The 21,265-nt window shown below is 43.6% G+C and overlaps 1 protein-coding gene across 4 annotated transcripts in view; it reads right to left on the bottom strand.

Annotated features, from left to right (window-relative positions):
* Window positions 1–21,265, bottom strand: part of LOC124045737 (voltage-dependent L-type calcium channel subunit alpha-1D-like) — a 131,467-nt gene that overhangs the window by 26,354 nt on the left and 83,848 nt on the right. For 3 of the 4 annotated variants that reach the window (XM_046365306.1, XM_046365308.1, XM_046365309.1), the window contains exons 12-35: window positions 20,848–21,073; window positions 20,399–20,606; window positions 20,029–20,149; window positions 19,591–19,705; window positions 19,427–19,481; window positions 17,964–18,018; window positions 17,725–17,869; window positions 16,366–16,495; window positions 16,011–16,070; window positions 14,422–14,528; window positions 14,196–14,283; window positions 13,904–14,011; window positions 13,714–13,766; window positions 13,428–13,574; window positions 13,053–13,254; window positions 10,531–10,689; window positions 7,790–7,900; window positions 6,630–6,713; window positions 4,909–5,037; window positions 1,619–1,684; window positions 1,439–1,530; window positions 1,157–1,316; window positions 669–796; window positions 70–166 (exon numbers count right to left, since the gene is read on the bottom strand). In XM_046365306.1, the coding sequence (XP_046221262.1) occupies window positions 70–166; window positions 669–796; window positions 1,157–1,316; window positions 1,439–1,530; window positions 1,619–1,684; window positions 4,909–5,037; window positions 6,630–6,713; window positions 7,790–7,900; window positions 10,531–10,689; window positions 13,053–13,254; window positions 13,428–13,574; window positions 13,714–13,766; window positions 13,904–14,011; window positions 14,196–14,283; window positions 14,422–14,528; window positions 16,011–16,070; window positions 16,366–16,495; window positions 17,725–17,869; window positions 17,964–18,018; window positions 19,427–19,481; window positions 19,591–19,705; window positions 20,029–20,149; window positions 20,399–20,606; window positions 20,848–21,073 (2,846 nt within the window). Of the gene's footprint in view, window positions 1–69; window positions 167–668; window positions 797–1,156; window positions 1,317–1,438; window positions 1,531–1,618; window positions 1,685–4,908; window positions 5,038–6,629; window positions 6,714–7,507; window positions 7,586–7,789; window positions 7,901–10,530; window positions 10,690–13,052; window positions 13,255–13,427; window positions 13,575–13,713; window positions 13,767–13,903; window positions 14,012–14,195; window positions 14,284–14,421; window positions 14,529–16,010; window positions 16,071–16,365; window positions 16,496–17,724; window positions 17,870–17,963; window positions 18,019–19,426; window positions 19,482–19,590; window positions 19,706–20,028; window positions 20,150–20,398; window positions 20,607–20,847; window positions 21,074–21,265 lie in introns of all 4 variants that reach the window. The other variant, XM_046365307.1, reaches the window with a different exon arrangement.

Below are 21,265 nucleotides of genomic sequence, written 5' to 3'. Positions count from 1 at the left end.
TCACAATATGAACACGTTATGTAATATGTGTGTGATGTGTGTTTGTGCTGTTTGGGTGTTCAGACACACCTTGCAGGCCACTCTGTGTGGACACAGCTTGCCGAAGCCTAGAGGGGGCTGGATGCGTCTCAACAAGGTCACCACATCCAGATGCTTTATCCTGCCCCTGAAAGAGACACAGTCACACAGACACTGAAACCAACACACTACTGAAAGAGACACAGTCACACAGACACTGAAACCAACACACTACTGAAAGAGACACAGTCACACAGACACTGAAACTAACACACTACTGAAAGAGACACAGTCACACAGACACTGAAACCAACACACTACTGAAAGAGACACAGTCACACAGACACTGAAACCAACACACTACTGAAAGAGACACAGTCACACAGACACTGAAACCAACACACTACTGAAAGAGACACAGTCACACAGACACTGAAACCAACACACTACTGAAAGAGACACAGTCACACAGACACTGAAACCAACACACTACTGAAAGAGACACAGTCACACAGACACTGAAACCAACACACTACTGAAAGAGACACCAAATACAGAAACAACACACAGTGAGAACCAATGTAAATGAATGACTGCAGGGGTGTGTGTGTGTATGTGTACTCTATGTCCAGATGGTAATGCAGACTCACTTGGCCTCAGGGTCGTACTCAGACCAGATCCTTTTAAACTCATCCAGGTGGTGAGGGCCCAGAATGGACCAATCACGTGTCAGATAGTCAAAGTTATCCATGATGACAGCAACAAACAAGTTGATGATCTAAAACAGAGGTATACAGTGTGTCAGTAAGGGATTACCTTTCTGTTTTCTCAATGACATTCCATTCAGCATTGAAAAACGTTTAAGTTTGTTCCACCTGAGCAAGTCTGACCACACGTCAGAGACTACTTTGATGCATCCTTTTTGTCTTCTTCTAATGCCTCTTAAGAGGAAAGTAATCCAAAAGTAACTCATCAGATTACATTACTGAGTTTGGGAAATCCAAAAATGTATGTTACTGAGTACAATTTTGAAAAGGTAACTAGTTACTGTAATGGATTACACTTAGAAAGTGACCTACCCAACCTTGTGTGTATGTGGGTGTGTGTACATGCTGCGATTATGTGTGTGTGTGTATACCAGGAAGGCGCAGAGCATGTAGAAGCTGATGAAGTAGATGATGGCGAATCCGCTGCCACAGGTTTTCTCCTCTCCAGGGTTGTAGTCTGACTCTGAGTCACACAGCTTCCCTGGCAGACATGCCAGCATGATCTCCTGCCACGCCTCACCTGTAGCACACCTGAGAAGCATCAACAACAGTAATATTAGGACTACAATGACCACAACCTTTCACCATCCATAATAATAAATCAATAGGTCTCACACACACACGCACACACGCACACACACGCACACACATACCTGAAGAGCATCAGGACAGCTTGAGGAAAGGTCTGGAAGTTGTTGTTTCGGTTAATCTGTGTGTGGTCTACCAAGGCAATCTTTCCAAACACCTGAAACACAGCACAGTGTGTTATTGAAGAAATAAATGCTAATCATATTGTAACTTCAACGTTTCCTAAATAAATGTCTGTCAGTTACCTGCATTCCAATAACAGCATAGATGAAGAATAACATGGCTATCAGAAGGGCAACATAGGGAAGAGCCTAGGAAGGTCAGAGAGAAAAAGATAGTTTTAGTAGATTGACTCAGCAAGGGAAGCACCTTCACCTGTATGTTACACTCTGACCTGTCTGGCTCCACTGTTACCCCAGTAGGGTTGCAGAGGGAGGGTATTACTGGTAACATTCAAGTTTCTTTTGGAACTGATGTCTGTGCCCAGGGGGATGGAATAAAACATTGAGGGAGTTTCTCCCTTCTACACTCCTCTGTGGTATTGTGCTACACATACAGCTTGTTAAGAAGGGGCTCTAATTTGTGCAACAACAAAAAATAATCCATAGACTTAATGGACATATGTTCAAACTCGCACACTTTTGATAGACTTAAGCAGCTGCAAAATTATCGAGATATCAAAGTGTCACCACCAAAAAAAACGTAAACAATAGGCCTTTAGCAAATGCAACATATGGCATTCATTTTTCTAATGCAAATAGCACTTTTCAGTAGTTCTCAAAGCATGGCATTCTATGAGAACAGCATTTAACAACAGAGTAGACTAATAAGTCCTTGCTCAGGTAAAACTATTTGGCTAATCTATATTTCTACATTTCCAAGTCCTATTCTTGAAGATCAAGGGGAATTAAATGAATTGAAATGACTGGAAATCTGACAGACTTTGGTTTTTAATGTAAAAATCTAGCCCTATCATATTACTATCTGTATTGAAGTAGAAAGAACTGGGTTACAAGAAGCCTATGGTTAGAGCGTAGGCCAGTAATCAAAAGGTCACTGGTTCGAATCCCCAGGCCAACTAGGTGAAGAATCTGCTGATGTGCCCTTAAGCAAGGCTCTTAACCCGAATTGCTACTGTAAATCGTTCTGGATAAGAACGTCTGCTATATGACTAAAGTTTTAAATGTAAATGTAACTGGTGGCACAGCTCTGGTGGCACAGCAGTCGCTGCAGTACAGCGCCCTTGACCACTGCGCCACCTGGGAGGCCTATTTCTGTCTTCTTCTAATGTCTCCTAAGAGGAAAGTAATCTAAAAGTAACTGAAAGTAATGGGCGTCACAATAGGCCTTTGGATTTCATCACGGTATTTATGTGCATTCAAATTACCATTGAGAAAATGCAATTGTGTTCGTTGTCTGTAGCTTATGCCTGCCCATACAATAACCCCACCTCCACCATGGGGCACACTGTTCACATCGTTGACATGAGCAAACCACTCGCCCACATGATGCCATACAAGCGTTACAGCATGCCAGTGGCCATTGAAGGTGAGCATTTGCCCACTGAAGTCGGTTAAGGCGCCAAACTGCAGTCAGGTCAAGACCCTGGAGAGGACGACGAGCAGATGAGCTTCCCTGAGACGGTTTCTGTCAGTTTGTGCAGAAATATTCTGGTTGTGCAAACCCACAGTTTCATCAGCTGTCCTGGTGGCTGGTGTCAGACAAACCCACAGTTTCATCAGCTGTCTGGGTGGCTGGTGTCAGACGATCCAACAGTTTCATCAGCTGTCCTGGTGGCTGGTGTCAGACAAACCCACAGTTTCATCAGCTGTCTGGGTGGCTGGTGTCAGACGATCCCACAGTTTCATCAGCTGTCTGGGTGGCTGGTGTCAGACGACCCACAGTTTCATCAGCTGTCTGGGTGCCTGGTGTCAGACGATCCCACAGTTTCATCAGCTGTCCTGGTGGCTGGTGTCAGACAATCCCACAGTTTCATCAGCTGTCCGGGTGGCTGGTGTCAGACAAACCCACAGTTTCATCAGCTGTCCGGGTGGCTGGTGTCAGACGATCCCACAGTTCCATCAGCTGTCCAGGTGGCTGGTGTCAGACAATCCCACAGTTTCATCAGCTGTCCTGGTGGCTGGTGTCAGACAATCCCACAGTTTCATCAGCTGTCCGGGTGGCTGGTGTCAGACAAACCCACAGTTTCATCAGCTGTCTGGGTGGCTGGTGTCAGACGATCCCACAGTTCCATCAGCTGTCCTGGTGGCTGGTGTCAGACGATCCCACAGTTTCATCAGCTGTCCAGGTGGCTGGTGTCAGACAAACCCACAGTTTCATCAGCTGTCCAGGTGGCTGGTGTGAGACAAACCCACAGTTTCATCAGCTGTCCTGGTGGCTGGTGTCAGACGATCCCACAGTTTCATCAGCTGTCCAGGTGGCTGGTGTCAGACAAACCCACAGTTTCATCAGCTGTCCTGGTGGCTGGTGTGAGACAAACCCACAGTTTCATCAGCTGTCCGGGTGGCTGGTGTCAGACGATCACACAAGCCGGATGTGGAGGTCCTGAGTTGGCGTGGTTACACGTGTTCTGTAGTTGTGAGGCCGGTTGGACGTGGTGACAAATTCTATAAAACGACGTTTGAGGTGACTTATGGTCGAGATATTAACATTCAATTCTCTGGCAAAAGCTCTGGTGGACATTTCTGCAGTCAGCATGCCAATTCCACACTCCCTCAAAACAAACTTGAGACATCTGTGGTATTGTGTTATATGACAAAACGGCACATTTTAGAGTGGCCTTTTATTGTCCCCAGCACAAGGTGCACATGTGTAATGATCATGCTGTTTAATCAGCTTCTTGATTTTGTGCCAATAATGCTAGTACGAACTTGACCCCAGGTGCAGAGAAACACAGCAAGCAGAGGTAAGGATTGATTATATTGGCAAAGGAGAAATGCTCACTAACAGGGATGTAAACAAATTAATTTTGTGCACAACATTTGAGAGAAATAAGCTTTTTGTGGGTTTGGAACATTTCTGGGATCTTTTATTTCAGCTCATGAATCAAAACATCATCCTAAATATAAACCATAAACTTGGTGAATACCATTGGTGTTTAATATGAGGGTTTCAGCATGAAATTACCTTTATATATATATTTTACACACTTAAATGTATTTTATTATGTCAATATGTCTTGGTTGTAAATGTTTTGGCATCACACTGGTGGCAGTTGTGAAAAAGTTAATAATTGAGTTTATTGAAAATAATAAGGTTGATTAGATGCTTTTGTCATTAATTAGGCAATTCTGTCTTGAACCATATGGTCTATCTACTAGAAACGCAAGGACAAAATGACACAGAGCTAAAAAAAATAATACTGTATGAATATATATATATTAAGTTATTCAAGTATAAATGACCAAAGTTATCATAAATGACCTGTTAATAACAAAAATTACCGAAGATTTTGAAAACTTTGGTAAATTACCGGTAGCTTGGCAACCATATACGTGAACATTTCTTCTCTCACCTGGAAGGACTTAATGAAGGTCCACAGGAGCGTTCGGATGCCCTCCCCTCTGCTGAGCAGCTTGACCAATCGCATGACTCGAAACAGACGGAAGAATGTGATGGAGATGCGAGCGCTGTCCTCAGTGTTCTGAGAGAGAGACAGAGAGGTGGAACACCCACAGTGCTACTTTAACACACAGCTAGGAGCAGGTCAGAGATCAACACGCAGTGTGTGCATGTGTACGTACGTGCATGTGTGTTCAACCACCTCTGTACATGTGTGTACACATTCAGGTAGAGGAACATGCTACAGTCCTTAACTTGTGTGAATGCGATGCAGACACGTCCCACACACACACAGTAGCTACACTCCTAGGAGTCATACAGAGGCACTCTCCCATCTCCAGAATGTCCAGACACAAGCAAACCTGGACAAACCCACAACATCTACAGTGTGATCCAGGTCAAACATGAACAAAACAACACAAAAAAGACTGATAATGAGATGATGCTCAACACGCGCAAGATCCCAAACCAGAACTGATCTTGTCCTTGGAACTAGCCCACAAAACAGGCAAGACAAAACCTCAATACAGTATGTGGTTTCAGAACAGGATATTTCATGCGAACAAACGTGACGACTGACAACATAAACAGCTCTGTGCGGAGATGACGATGACGATGAGGAAGAGTGGGGTACTGGAAGGGGCTTCTTACCCCTGGGTCCACAATCACCTTCACCACTGGGATGGCCTTGAAACCAAAGGTCTGGGTTAACCACTAACAACTTCACTTCTTCGTCCCTCATATCATTGAAGTCAGAAATGAGTCATTGACATAATTACTTATCAAACAACTAGTTCAGAACGTCATTACATTTCTTTACTGTTGAATCAATCAACCTTCCACGGCATCATTGAAACGTCTTCAACAAAAGGAATCGGAGAACAACCATAACAGACATGTTACATAAACAACCACATTGACACTGATGACATGCCATCATCTGCCTTTTATGCAAAGCATGACCTCAGCAGCTTAGCACTGATTACCACACACAGTAGTACATTCAGTACATCAAACATGGGAAGAAACAACACAACATAATGCAGTACAACTTTGATCAGCACCAGAAAATAAGGAGATCCCAGAAAGACAAACTTGGTTTCATTCATATCAAATAACTACGTATATTGTTTCATGTAGTAAAATTTGAAATATACCACGTAGTGAGACAATCTCTGCATGTGTATGTGTGTACGTCCATATGTGTGCTTACATTTGTCATTCCAGAAAAGGGAAAAAACAGAGGCACAAAACGCCATGATGGCACAATGTCACAGAACAGCACCAGGCATGGGCTCCCTAATCTAGACAACATATTGGAGGAAGGCCTTGCAATAACCCTGGGAGTGTTTTCAAACTGTCCTATCGTTAGAAAATCGTACAAACCTGGTAAAGATCTGACTCAGTTGTCATGATATTTATATAGATGTCAATTGCCATTTGATCTCCAAGGCTCACCGGGTTACATTCAGGATTACAACATTACTCCAACACAGTGGACGCTACTTAACAGCTAGATAGCTCCTCGGAAAGCTATTGCTCTAGCTAGCATAGTTAATGAACATGTTTGGGACATGAAAACATGTTGGGATCTTGAATGTAACCCTGATGTTATTGTAATGCATTCCCTCTGATTGTGCTACATGAACAAGGAGCATGAAGATGGCTACTTACATTGATCTCTGTGATTGCAATGTCAACGACGCTACCAACAACAATTAAGGCATCAAATGTGTTCCATGCATCGGCGAAATAGTGCTGTAAGCGCCACCCCAAGGACACAAAGAGACGGGAGAGAACAGAGAGAGAACAGAGAGAACAGAGAGAGAACAGAGAGAACAAAGAGAGAACAGAGAGAACAGAGAGAACAGAGAGAGAACAGAGAGAGAACAGAGAGAACAGAGAAAGAACATAGAGAGAACAGAGAGAGAACCGAGAGAGAACAGAGAGAAAACAGAGAGAGAACAGAGAGAACAGAGAGAGAACAGAGAGAACAGAGAGAGAACAGAGAGAGAACAGAGAGAACAGAGAGAGAACAGAGAGAACAGAGAGAGAACAGAGGCAGAAAAAGAGAAAGAGAAGGATAGAGAGAGGTGAAAATACAGACAAAAAACATGAAAATATACAGCAGGAAATAGAAAAAAAAGATTCTGAGTGGCACTGTGTCTGGGAGAATACAGAATGTATACATGCCTCTAAGTAGCCCAACTTTACATATGAAACAGTGAAGTTCTGACTATGATCTGTTATTAACCCTCTATAACCCTCTACTGTATAAGGTGTTATAAGTCTCTCACTGATACAGTGCCTACACAGTGCTGAGTAACTCGCCACCATAGACCTAGACCCAATACCAGTCCTGCATAGGTAATACATCATACCTATGGTGGCCAGCCCTGACAGAGGTCCCACAGTAGGACAAGGAGCCAACAGACTGGCTTTAGGACCAGAGAGGGGTTTGAGTGAGTAGAAAAAGGTGAGGGAAGTAAATAAGGAAGGAAGGGAGGAAGAGAGGAGGCAGGGATGAGGGCAGGTCTACTATAATACTCTACCTGAGTGAGAATGATGTCTACTACGCTGCCGATCACCACCAAGGCATCGAAGACGTTCCAGGCATCCCCAAAATAACCCTACAGGCCCGGGTACGGAGCCCAGCATGGGTGTGTGGGTGGGGGGAGGGGGGGGTGGAGAGTAAGAAGTAGGGAGGGAAAGGGTGAGGAGGGAGTGTTAAGGTAATATTGCAGGGGAAGATACTTGGTAGAGGGAGTGGAGTGGGGGGGTGAGATAACTGGTCTATGGTGCGAGTTGAGAGGCAGGCAAACAGACTGACTCACCCTGGGTTTGAAGGCGATGAGTTTAAAGATCATCTCCACAGTGAAGACGCCAGTGAAGACCATGTTGAGGATGTCCATGGCATAGTTGAACAGGTGAGACTGGCCATAGTGCTGAGGAAATGGAGAGAGTGGGAGAGAGATGGAGAGAGAAGAGGGAGAGAGATGGAGAGAGGAGAGGGAGAGAGATGGAGAGAGGAGAGGGAGAGAGATGGAGAGAGAAGAGGGAAAGAGAAGAGGGAGAGAGATGGAGAGAGAAGAGGGAGAGAGATGGAAAGAGAAGAGGGAGAGAGATGGAGAGAGAAGAGGGAGAGAGATGGAGAGAGAAGAGGGAGAGAGATGGAGAGAGAAGAGGGAGAGAGATGGAGAGAGAAGAGGGAGAGAGAAGAGGGAGAGAGAAGAGGGAGAGAAGAGGGAGAGAGATGGAGAGAGAAGAGGGGGAGAGAGGGTCGGAGAAAGAGAAAGGGGGAAGATAAGGGGCATAAGAAGAATAGAAAGAAGGATGAGCAGAAAAATAAATATACAGTTTATGAAATGCAGAGAGACAGAAAGGCATAGCGGGACAGAGAGATAGACTCAGATATAGAGACACAAAGATAGACAGAGATAGACCCGGATATAGAGACATAGAGAGAGACAGAAATAGACCAGCATATAGAGACATAGAGACAGAGATAGACCCGGATATAGAGACACAGAGAGAGACAGAGATAGACCAGGATACAGAGACATAGAGACAGAGATAGACCCGGATATAGAGACATAGAGAGAGACAGAGATAGACCCGGATATAGAGACATAGAGAGGGACAGAGAGAGACCAGGATATAGAGACACAGAGAGAGACAGAGATAGACCCAGATATAGAGACATAAAGAGAGACAGAGATAGACCAGGATATAGAGAAACAGAGAGAGACAGAGAGAGACCCAGATATAGAGACACAGAGAGAGACAGAGAGAGACCCGGAAACAGAGACATAGAGAGAGACAGAGATAGACCCGGATATAGAGACACAGAGAGAGACAGAGAGAGACCCGGAAACAGAGACATAGAGAGAGACCGAGATAGAGACATAGAGACAGAGATAGACCAGGATATAGAGACACAGAGAGAGACAGAGAGAGACCCGGAAACAGAGACATATAGAGAGACAGAGATAGAGACATAGAGACAGAGATAGACCAGGATATAGAGACATAGAGAGAGACAGAGAGAGACATAGAGACAGAGACATATAGAGAGACAGAGATAGAGACATAGAGACAGAGATAGACCAGGATATAGAGACATAGAGAGAGACAGAGATAGACCAGGATATAGAGACATAGAGAGGGACAGAGAGAGACCAGGATATAGAGACACAGAGAGAGACAGAGAGAGACCAGGATATAGAGACACAGAGAGAGACAGAGATAGACCAGGATATAGAGACATAGAGAGAGACAGAGAGAGACCAGGATATAGAGACATAGAGAGAGACAGAGAGAGACCAGGATATAGCGAAACAGAGAGAGACAGAGATAGACCAGGATATAGAGACATAGAGAGGGACAGAGAGAGACCAGGATATAGAGACACAGAGAGAGACAGAGATAGACCAGGATATAGAGACATAGAGAGAGACAGAGAGAGACCAGATATATAGAGAAACAGAGAGAGACAGAGATAGACCAGGATATAGAGACATAGAGAGGGACAGAGAGAGACCAGGATATAGAGACATAGAGAGAGACAGAGAGAGACCAGGATATAGAGAAACAGAGAGAGACAGAGATAGACCAGGATATAGAGACATAGAGAGGGACAGAGAGAGGCCAGGATATAGAGAAACAGAGAGAGACAGAGATAGACCAGGATATAGAGAAACAGAGAGAGACAGAGAGAGACCAGGATATAGAGACATAGAGAGAGACAGAGAGAGACCAGGATATAGAGAAACAGAGAGAGACAGAGATAGACCAGGATATAGAGACATAGAGAGGGACAGAGATAGACCAGGATATAGAGACATAGAGAAAGACAGAGAGAGACCAGGATATAGAGAAACAGAGAGAGACAGAGATAGACCAGGATATAGAGACATAGAGAGGGACAGAGAGAGACCAGGATATAGAGACACAGAGAGAGACAGAGAGAGACCAGGATATAGAGACACAGAGAGAGACAGAGATAGACCCGGATATAGAGACACAGAGAGAGAGACAGAGAGAGACCAGGATATAGAGAAACAGAGAGAGACAGAGATAGACCAGGATATAGAGACATAGAGAGGGACAGAGAGAGACCAGGATATAGAGACACAGAGAGACAGAGATAGACCCGGATATAGAGACACAGAGAGACAGAGAGAGAGACATAGAGACAGAGATAGACCAGGATATAGAGACATAGAGAGAGACAGAGATCGGACTATACATGTATGGACTCACCTGGATGGTCAGACACAGTGTGTTGATATAGATACAGATATAGACACATAGAGACAGAGATAGACCCAGATATAGAGACACAGAGACAGAGATAGACCTGGATACAGAGACATAGAGACAGAGATAGACCCGGATATAGAGACACAGAGAGAGACAGAGAGAGACCAGGATATAGAGACATAGAGAGAGACAGAGATAGACCCGGAAACAGAGACATAGAGAGAGACAGAGATAGAGACATAGAGACAGAGATAGACCAGGATATAGAGACATAGAGAGAGACAGAGATCGGACTATACATGTATGGACTCACCTGGATGGCCAGACACAGTGTGTTGAGGATGATGAGGACGAACATGACGTACTCAAAGCCTGTGGAGTTGACCACATACCAGAACTTATACTGGTAGGGGTTCTTAGGGATGTACCTTCTCAGTGGACGAGCCTTCAGAGCATACTCCACACACTGACGCTAGAGAGAGGAGAGGGGAGATAAAACACACAGTAATACACAGAAATACACACACATACAGTGCTGTGCAAAAGTTGTATGCAGGTGTGTAAGAATGCTGTAAAATGCTGTAAAGTAAGAATGCTTTCAAAAATATACATGTTAATAGTTTATTTATCAATTAACTAAATGCAAAGTAAGTGAAACGAAGAAAAATCTACATCAAATCAATATTTGTTGTGGCCACCCTTTTGCCTTCAAAACAGCATCAATTCTTCTAGGTACACTTCTAAGTACACTTCTAAGTACACTTGCACACAGTTTTTGAAGGAACTCGGCAGGTAGGTTGGTCCAACCATCTTGGAGAACAAACCACAGTTCTTCTGTGGATTTAGGCAGCCTCACGTGCTTCTCTCTCTTCATGTAATCCCAGACAGACTCGAGGATGTTGAGATCAGGGCTCTGTGGGGGCCGAACCATCACTTCCGGGACTCCTTGTTCTTCTTTACACTGAAGATAGTTCTTAATGGGGACATGTGTAGCTGTGCCACCAGAGACTCTGGGTTCGTGCCCAGGCTCTGTCGCGACCGGGAGGTCCATGGGGTGACGCACAATTGGCCTAGCGTCGTCCGGGTTAGGGAGGGTTTGGCCGGTAGGGTTATCCTTGTCTCATAGCGCTCTAGTGACTCCTGTGGCGGGTCGGGCACAGTGCACGCTAACCAGGTCGCCAGGTGCACAGTGTTTCCTCTGACACATTGGTGCGGCTGGCTTCCGGGTTGGATGCACGCTGTGTTGTAACTTTAATGTGTTTGAGTTCATGTTTAAGTTTATTCTTTGAACTGTATTTGTAAAGATATTTCTTTAGATTTATTTGCATATGTAATTGTATTGGGTTGTGTTGAATTACGTTTTTTGACTGCAAGTCCCAGAATGCCTTGTGAGAGGAATGAGTGATAACGCGCCAATTATGTGCAGGTGTGGGTGATTGTGGCTGACTTTCCGCAGCATCTTACCTGCATTGCTCTGTACCAAAACCATTGTTGTTAAATGTAACGTAAACAAGTATTCTTACTAAAAGAAGCTTTCTTATCAAACCCGACGTCCCGAGTCATTAATTTGAAGTTAGCAAATCTTCTTAACGCTGTGTTAAGAAGCAGTGTGGCTTGGTTGGGTTGTGTATCGGAGGACGCATGGCTTTCAACCTTCGTCTCTCCCAAGCCGTACGGGAGTTGTAGCGATGAGACAAGATAGAAGCTACTAACAAATGGATACCATCAAATTGGGGAGAAAAGGGGGTCAAAAAATAATAAATACAGTAAAAAAGTTCTTAATATTTCTTAATGACTTTCGCTGTATGTTTGGGGTTGTTGTCATGCTGCAGAATACATTTGGGGCGAATCAGATGCCTCCCTGATGGTATTGCATGATGGATAAGTATCTGTCTGTACTTCTCAGCATTGAGGATACCATTCATTCCATTTGCAGAAATGTAGCCCCAAACATGCAAGGAACCTCCACAATGCTCCACTGTTGCCTGCAGACACTCATTTGTGTTCCTATCTCCAGCCCTTCGGAGAACAAACTGCCTTCTGCTACAGACAAATATTTCAGTCCAGAGCACCTGCTGCCATTTTTCTGCACCCCAGGTCCTGTGTTTCCGTGCATAGTTGAGTCGCTCGGCCTTGTTCCCATGTCAGAGTTAATGATTGTGTTTCAACCTAGATATTGAATTGATGATCATGAGCACCTGTTTGGTATAATTGTTTAATCATACACCTGACTATATGTCTGCAAAATCCCTGACTTTGTACAAGTGTACCTGGAAGAATTGATGCTGTTTTGAAGGCAAATATTGATTTGATGTAGATTTGTCTTCAGTTCACTCACTTTGCATTTAGTTAAATGATAAATATAATCTATTAACATGTCTATTTTTGAAAGCATTCTTACTTAAAGCATTTTTTCACACCTGCCTAAAACTTTTGCACAGTACTGTACATATTCATGTTCACATACACACAACACACATACAAGCATTCACACACACACACACACACACACACACACACACACACACACACACACACACACACACACACACACACACACACACACACACACACACACACACACACACACACACACACACACACACACACACACACACACACACATACCAGCATTCACACACACACACACACACACACACACACACACACACACACACACACACACACACACACACACACACACACACACACACACACACACACACACACACACACACACACACACACACACACACACACACACACACACACACACACACACACACACACACACAGAGACACACACACACACACTAACACTAACTGGGTTGTTACCTGGTTCTTGTCCAGCTCACAGTTCTTGTACTCTTTCTCTCCCTGCTCCTGGAAGGTGACGATGACGAAACCGACAAAGATGTTCATCATGAAGAAGGCGATGATGATGATGTAGATGATGAAGAAGATGGAGATCTCCACGCGGTAGTTGTAGATGGGACCCATATTCTCTCGGTTGGAGTCGATGGCCTTGTACAGCAGACTGAGACACAGAAACAAACGCACACTAATCAGTGAGATGGTTCGTCAAAATGTATGTCTGTCTGGATGTGTATACATGGAAGTGTGCATATTCACATGTGCATTTGCTGTGTGTGTGTGTGCACGTGCATGAGTGTGTGTGTGCGCATGCGTGCATCTGTGAGAGGCTCTTACGCAGGCCAGCCTTCAAATGTAGAGACGGTGAACAGAGCCATCATGGCCATGAGGACGTTGTCAAAGTTGAAGTCACTGTTGTACCAGATCCTCTCCCTAACTGCAGGCAACGCTGTATCTCCATCCTTATACAGGATGTATGTGCCTCTACAAGAGAGAGAGAGATGAGTTATACATCTAAATCCATGTATCTACATAATCATCGGCATGTCCAAACAGACACAAACACATATCTGGGTCTCAGAACTCCAGTCCTTATGTTTGAACAAAGAGCAATCAAACCCACTTGCATTCCTCTGGGCTGGACTTGGCCTCGTCTGTGCAGCGATAGAACTTGCCCTGAGAGAACAGAACGTTTAACAGCTGCCCATCTGTCACACATATTACACACACATAACCACACATATAACTACTGCATCATGCATGGACTACAGACCATACTTTATGAGTGTTAACACTGTAGTGGCGGTAGGCACCTTGAATAGCTGCACTCCTATGCAGGCGAACATGAACTGTAGCAGCGTGGTGACGATCATGATGTTGCCAATGGTCCTGATGGCCACAAATACACACTGGACCACATGCTGCAGGGTCAAGGGTCAAAAACAGAGGAGACAAGAGAGAAAAGGTCATGGATGAATGACCTTATTGGACCCTGTACCCTTAGCCTGGTGATTTACAAACAGGCAACTTCAGTAGTCAGTTATCTTGAGGGTGTGTTGTTAAACAGTTGTTGTTACACTGTGGCCCACTGGCCCCCCGTCTCACCTTGAGGCCCTTGGCTCTGTTGATGGCCCTCAGGGGCCGCAACACCCTCAACACACGCAAGATCTTCACCACAGAGATGGCAGATGACCTGTACACCAAACACAGACAGTTATGGCCACATCGCTAACTGATTGAATGTTTGATTTATTTATTGCTTGACGGATCGACCAATCGATTGATCGACCAATTGATTCACCAATCGACCAATTGATTCATTTTTACGTACTGAATGCCAAATGACACCAGAGAGACTCCAACCACCAGTAGGTCCAGCAGGTTGAAATAGTTCCTGCAGAAGGCTCCTTTATGGAGGAAAGCCCCAAAAGCTGTCATCTAGAGAGCACAGGGAGACCGGCATCAGGTATACTGACCTATACACTAGGCCATCTCATACCAGACACAGAACAGGTTCAGCTACAACTGTAGATGAGCTAGACATGTAGGATCTTCATTTGAGCCAGTTTGCTACAGCAGGAAAATAATAACAGGAAATGTGAATTATTATGTGGATTCTAATTAACAGATTATTTTCTGGGGTTTGATTCATTTTAAACCTCCAATACACGACACGTTTTAAATGTCCGGCATTTCAGGAAAGTTCTCCTGCAACAGGATGATCAAGTTAAGATTCTACATCTGTTGACACGCGCTCTTCCTCAGAGTGTGCAGACAAAACACACCTACACACACTGATACAGATCTAGTTCCTTCTAATCTTACTCAAACTCCTACACATTCTGCTCAATAAGACATGAAGGGTATTTCAATGGAACAAAAACGGGTTTTAACAGCAACCAACAAACACAACAACAAATTAAACATTATTTCAGAGATATGCTATTCATTTCCTTTACAGATTAGAACAAAGCCCAACAAATGTTCCTTGAATCTACAGGTAATCTATTGGTTCTGTCATTTGCATATTTAAGCCCAGGCTTAAAACACAAAACATGGGACTTGCATCAGTAGAGCGGTACAGAAGTGTATGAAAGCCTCCCAAACCAGAGAGGGGGGAGGTTGCTTTCAAAAGACTCTAATTGCTTCAGAGTCATTCATGTGTGTCATGGTTTCATGCATCTGTGAAAGTACTCAAAACAATCACACCAAAACAAGCGTCTGACCGAGAGAAATTGATGCAGATGTGAGCCTTCACATGAAGCAAAGAGATCACACAGGTGGGAGCTGAACAGCAGAAGAGAATTGGGTCTGGGAAGCATGTGAAGGATCTCCTAACCTGGTTGCTTTAGCATAAGCCAATCTGACAATGACAAAGGAGTTGTTGGCTAATGTACAAACAGACCAGGGTAAGGTTCACAATGAGCCCTCATCTTTACAGGGTGCAGTTAGAACTGGACACAATAACAAGGCAGTGATTCATGCTACTGGAGTGATCCATGCTACTGGAGTGATCCATGCTACTGGAGTGATCCATGCTACTGGAGTGATCCATGCTACTGGAGTGATCCATGCTACTGGAGTGATCCATGCTACACTCAAAAACATACAATAATACATATTTCCCCTCGTTTGGCTCCAAACTGGTTTGTGGTTAAAAGAGGTACCGTGATGGTTGTTGACAGACAAGCAGAAAAAGACAGGCGCCATTTAAAAACAGGCGACATACAGTAGACGGGGGAGTGTAGCAAGACTATGGTTGTCATAGAAACCTGGTTACCTTCAACAGGATCTCAAAGGTAAATATACTAGTGAAGACATAATCTGCATAGCCTAGGATCTGGAAAGCAACGAGAAGGTCTGAGCGTTACCACACAAGCACTAGGGCACAGAACACACACACAGGGGGAGAGCATTTACCTTCAATAGGATCTCAACAGTAAAGATTGCCGTGAAAGCATAGTCAAAATAACCAAGTATCTGCAAAAAGCAATGTGAAAGTTTAACAGGAGTTCAAGGCATCAACACATTGACATGATATCAACAACTTCAGAAAGCATCAACAGTCCCAAATTGATTACCACTGCAATGACGTATAGGTTTGAGGGTTTTAGTTCTTTTTTAACACAGATATTTCATACCACTATTAGACATTATCGTGACAGTGTCATTACTGTAAAATTACAGTCAAATTACTTTCATGGAAGTAAAGAATATCTTGATGCTATCAAATGTTATTTTTCTGTAAGAGAAACGTCTGCTGCAGTAAACATACGATGTTGCGTGCAGAGAAGTTCCGTATGGGGTCCTCAGCAGCCAGAGACACAGAGCTCAGCATGATGAAGACCAGGATGAGGTTGGTGAAGATGTGGTGGTTGATCAGCTTGTGGCAGGCCACCCGGACCCTGAGGGAAAAAAGCCATGAAATCACACATTGTTTTTGAGTGCGTGGGTGTGCGTGCATTATAACATATGTTTAGTACTGAGACCTACAGTGACTTGCAAAAGTATTCACCCCCCCCTTGGCGTTTCTCCTATTTTGTTGCATTACAACCTGTAATTTAAGATGATTTTTACTTGGATTTCATGTAATGGACATACAGAAAATAGTCCAAATTGGTGAAGTGAAATTTAAAAAATTACTTTTTTCAAAAAATGTAAAGAAATGTAGAATGTAAAAGTGTGGGGTTTATATGTATTCTTCTCTTTGCTATGAAGCCCCTAAATCAGATCTGGTGCAACCAATTACCTTCAGAAGGCACACAATTACTTAAATAAAGTCAACCTGTGTGCATTCAAACAGTCACATGATCTGTCACATGATCTCAGTATACAGTTAAAGTCGGAAGTCTACATACACCTTAACCAAATGCATTTAAACTCAGTTTTTCGATTTTCCTGACATTTAATCAGAGTAAAAATTCCAAGTCTTAGGTCAGTTAGGATCACCAGTTTATTTTAAGAATGTGAAATGTCAGAATAATAGTAGAGAGGATGATTTATTTCAGCTTTTATTTCTTTCATCACATTCCCAGTGGGTCAGCAGTTTACATACACTCAATTAGTATTTGGTAACATTGCCTTTAAATTGTTTAACTTGGGTCAAACGTTTTGGGTAGCCTTCCACAAGCTTCCGACAATAAGTTGGGTGAATTTTGGCCCATTCCTCCTGACAGAGCTGGTTTAACTGAGTCAGGTTTGTAGGCCTCCTTGCTTGCACACGCTTTTTCAGTTCTGCCCACAGATTTTCTATAGGATTGAGGTCAGGGCTTTGTGATGGCCACTCCAATACCTTGACATTGTTGTCCTTAAGCCATTTTGCCAAAACTTTGGAGGTATGCTTGGGGTCATTGTCCATTTGGAAGACCCATTTGCGACCAAGCTTTAACGTCCTGACTGATGTCTTGAGATGTTGCTTCAATATATCCATGCACGCTCAAGTTTTCAGTTTTTTTGTTGCATTTCTTGTTTGTTTCACCATAAAAAATACTTTGCATCTTCAAAGTGGTATGCATGTTGTGTAAATCAAATGATACAAACACCCCAAAAATCCATTTTAATTCCAGGTTGTAAGGCAACAAAATAGGAAAAATGCCAAGAAAGGGTGAATACTTTGGCAAGCCACTATACTTACGGGTTAGTGTGGCTGAAGACGAAGAAAGCACTGCCCTCAGGGATGGGCGGAGTCTTCTCCTTGATGCTGAGGTCTGACAGCCTTTGAGGGCGTGGCCCAACCGGAACCTCTGGCAGATTATCATCATCATTGTCATCATCACCAACTGTGGAAAACCAGGATCAAAGATAAGGCAGTTCCAGGCCATGGAAGCTATGGCAACAAAGCTAGGACACTGATCTCAGAACAGATTAGGTTACCTGGAGTGTCTGGAGTGGGATACGGCTCCTTCTCCTCTTCCTCCTCCAGTGGAACCTACATTCATCAAGACACAAATAACATATCAGCAGTGTATCTGTACTGTTATGAATGCCATATGGTTTTAACTCACTGTATCATTTTATTAAAACATTTTATTTAACCTTTATTTAACCAGGAAGGGCTCATTGAGATTTAAAATCTCTTTTTCAAGAGCGTCCTGGCCAAGATAGGCAGCACCAAGTCATTACAAAAAAATTACAGACAGACAACATGAAAAACTACAAGTAATCTAGTAAAAACCATAGAATTCACAAGAGTTTAACAAAATCAAAAACAGCAAATTAAAAACAATGACAGGTCAGGGAATCAGTCTCAAAATCATTCATCAGTTATTAAAAATACCAATCGGGACAAGTTCTTCCAGTTTAAAAGTATTTCCAAGACGATGGCGCTGAGTACATAAAAGCCCTTTTACCAAATTCATTTCAGACATTTGGAACAGTTAGCAGGATAAAGTCCTGCGAACGAAGAGAGTACCCACCACATTTCTGAACAATAAAAATGCCCAAGTAAAAAGGTAGTAAACCCAAAATGGCTTTGTAAATAAAAGTATACCAGTGACTGAGCCTATGAGTGACTAGAGAAGGCCAGCCAACCCTGGTATACAAAGTGCAGTGGTGCGTTAGGGCTTTTGTCTCAAAGTGGTTTTGTCTCAAAGTGCCAAGGTAAAGGGCGTCAATTGATCTCAAACACTGAGCGGAAGCATTCATATATAAAATATCTCCAGTCTATAGTAAGGGCATAAATGTAGCTGATACTAGCCTCCTTCTGGCTTCAAAAGAAAAACAGGCCTTATTCCTCAAATAAAATCCCAATTTCAGCTTCAATTTCATTGTAAGTTGTTGAATATGCAATTTAAAAGAGAGGCCGTCATCAATTAAAATTCCAAGATATTTATATGAGGTTACAACCTCAATCTCCTTGCCCTGACAGGTAGTAATAGGTGAAAGGTTCAGAGGTCTATTTCTTGCTTTAGAAAACACTATTAGTTTAGTTTTGTCAGTATTGAGGATAAGCTTCAATTGACACAAGGTATGTTGAACAGTATAAAAAGCAGTTTGCAAGTTCTGGAAAGCTTTTGTAAGAGACGAGGCACAACAGTAAATAACAGTATCGTCAGCATGCTGCTGTAATTGTGCTATCCTTCTCCCTGAAGCCCGATTGGTACATTGATAAAACAGAGTAAAATAGAGAGCTCTTCACTCACAAGGGTTTCAAGTATTTTCACCAGGGGTGACCGCTTTGAGATTGGCCTATAATTATTTAAAATGTATTTATTTAGAATTTATCATTCTAGGTGGGCCACCATTACAAAATCTTTTGTCTAATGGCGCCTCTGTGTGGTTATGGTTTGCTCTTCTCTGACTTTCTAAAACCCCAATCTAAAAGCTACTCCGATTACCTTGAGATCCCCATCCTGGTCCTCAGGTTTCAGCTCCTCCATCTTATCAGTGTCTCTGGAGAGAAAAGGAGCCCAAACACAAGACAACATCCCGACGGGTCAGGAGGAACAACAGAATAAAACACAGACCATCCTCTCTTTCAGTAAGACAGTGCTGACATTACCTGGCACTCTTCTTCCTCTCCTTCTCCTCCTCTTCCTCCTTTTGGGCTGTGTTCAGGCTCTCTGCATCTGCCAGGTTGTCAACGGCGATGGCCAAGAAGACGTTCAGCAGGATGTCTGATTGCAAACTGGACTTAAGGGCAACGGAGATACAACATTGACCTAACGTTTGAGTGTAATGCACTGTTCTTCACTCCTGATTCTGTGGGCCTGCAATGTGTACCAGCTATTGTTCCAGCTCAGAACTAACATATTTCATTCAACAAACAAAGAAACTACTCATCAAAAGCTACTCATGACTAGCTGAGTCAAATGGGTTAGTGCTGGGGTGGAACAAAAGTATTGCGTCTCTCTTGAACCAGTGGATAATACTGATCTAAATGCTATATGACTAGGGGCAGCTGAAGACATGTGTTCTACATGTTTTAAAAACAGGATACAGTTTCCACAGACAAAGAGGATGATGAAGTAGATGCAGACGACCATGCCTGAGGAGAAGGGTCCACCGTACGCCATGATGCCGTCATACATCACAGCATTCCAATCCTCGCCTGTCAGGATCTGAGTCACACAACACAGTGTAACACAACGTCATCCCAACTTTAGTACAACGCCATCACGACATTATTACATTATTACAAGTCATCACAATGTTATCACGTCATATCACAATGTTACCACAACGTCATATCACAATGTTATCACAACGTCATATCACAACATTATTACAACGCCATTATAACGTCATCACATTTTGATTATGTCAATAATCATTGTGAGAGGAGCCAGGAACAGGTAGAGTCGTCCTACCTGAAACACTGTGAGTAGTGCCTGGGGGAAGTTGTCGAAGGTGCTCCTCTTAGTTATCGTCTCGTCGAAGTTGAACTTGCCGCCGAAGAGCTGCATGCCCAACAGAGAGAAGATGATGATGAAGAGGAAGAGCAGGAGCAGGAGGGAGGCGATGGACTTCATGGAGTTGAGCAGCGATGCCACCAGGTTACTGAGAGATGCCCAGTGGCTACAGGGCAGAGGGAGAAAGAGAAGGTCAAGATGAATGCACAAACAACCCATACGCAAGCATGCAAGCACACATACCGAGAGACTGATAAACATTCTTCCAACCGAATATGATACATCAAAACCAGTGAGCAAAGAAAGAGATGTGACGTGAATGTATCACAGAGGTAAACATTTTGCCAAAATGACACCTCCACCACGCCAGTCTATGTCCAGCCTCTCCTGAAGTGTCCCAGTCTCACCGTGTGACCTTGAAGATACGTAGCAGGCGGACACAGCGGAACACAGAGATGCCCAGGGGAGACATGACGGCCAGCTCCACCAGGATGGTCTCCACGATGCCGCCACACACCACGAAGCAGTCGAAGCGGTTGAACAGAGACACGAAGTAGGCCTGCAGGCCCAGACTATACATCTTCACCAGCATCTCACACGTAAACAGAGCCAGCAGAACCTTGTTGGCCACATCTGGAGAGCAGCGGACATCAGCATGTAGACATTACAGTACAGTACAACATTTTCCAATTATAAAGATCACTGCTATGGGGATCTGGTAGGAAGGGTTACTGTATGCAGCAGATACAGTATCTGGGTAAGTCATTGTATTGTCTGATATCAAGGGCACTACTGTAGTACAATGGCATTGTAGATTGTAAGATT

This window comes from Oncorhynchus gorbuscha, linkage group LG10 (genome assembly GCF_021184085.1).
Source record: "Oncorhynchus gorbuscha isolate QuinsamMale2020 ecotype Even-year linkage group LG10, OgorEven_v1.0, whole genome shotgun sequence".
Taxonomy (NCBI): domain Eukaryota; kingdom Metazoa; phylum Chordata; class Actinopteri; order Salmoniformes; family Salmonidae; genus Oncorhynchus; species Oncorhynchus gorbuscha.
Note: the sequence above shows the minus strand (reverse complement) of the source record. Positions and strands in the feature narration are given on the sequence as shown.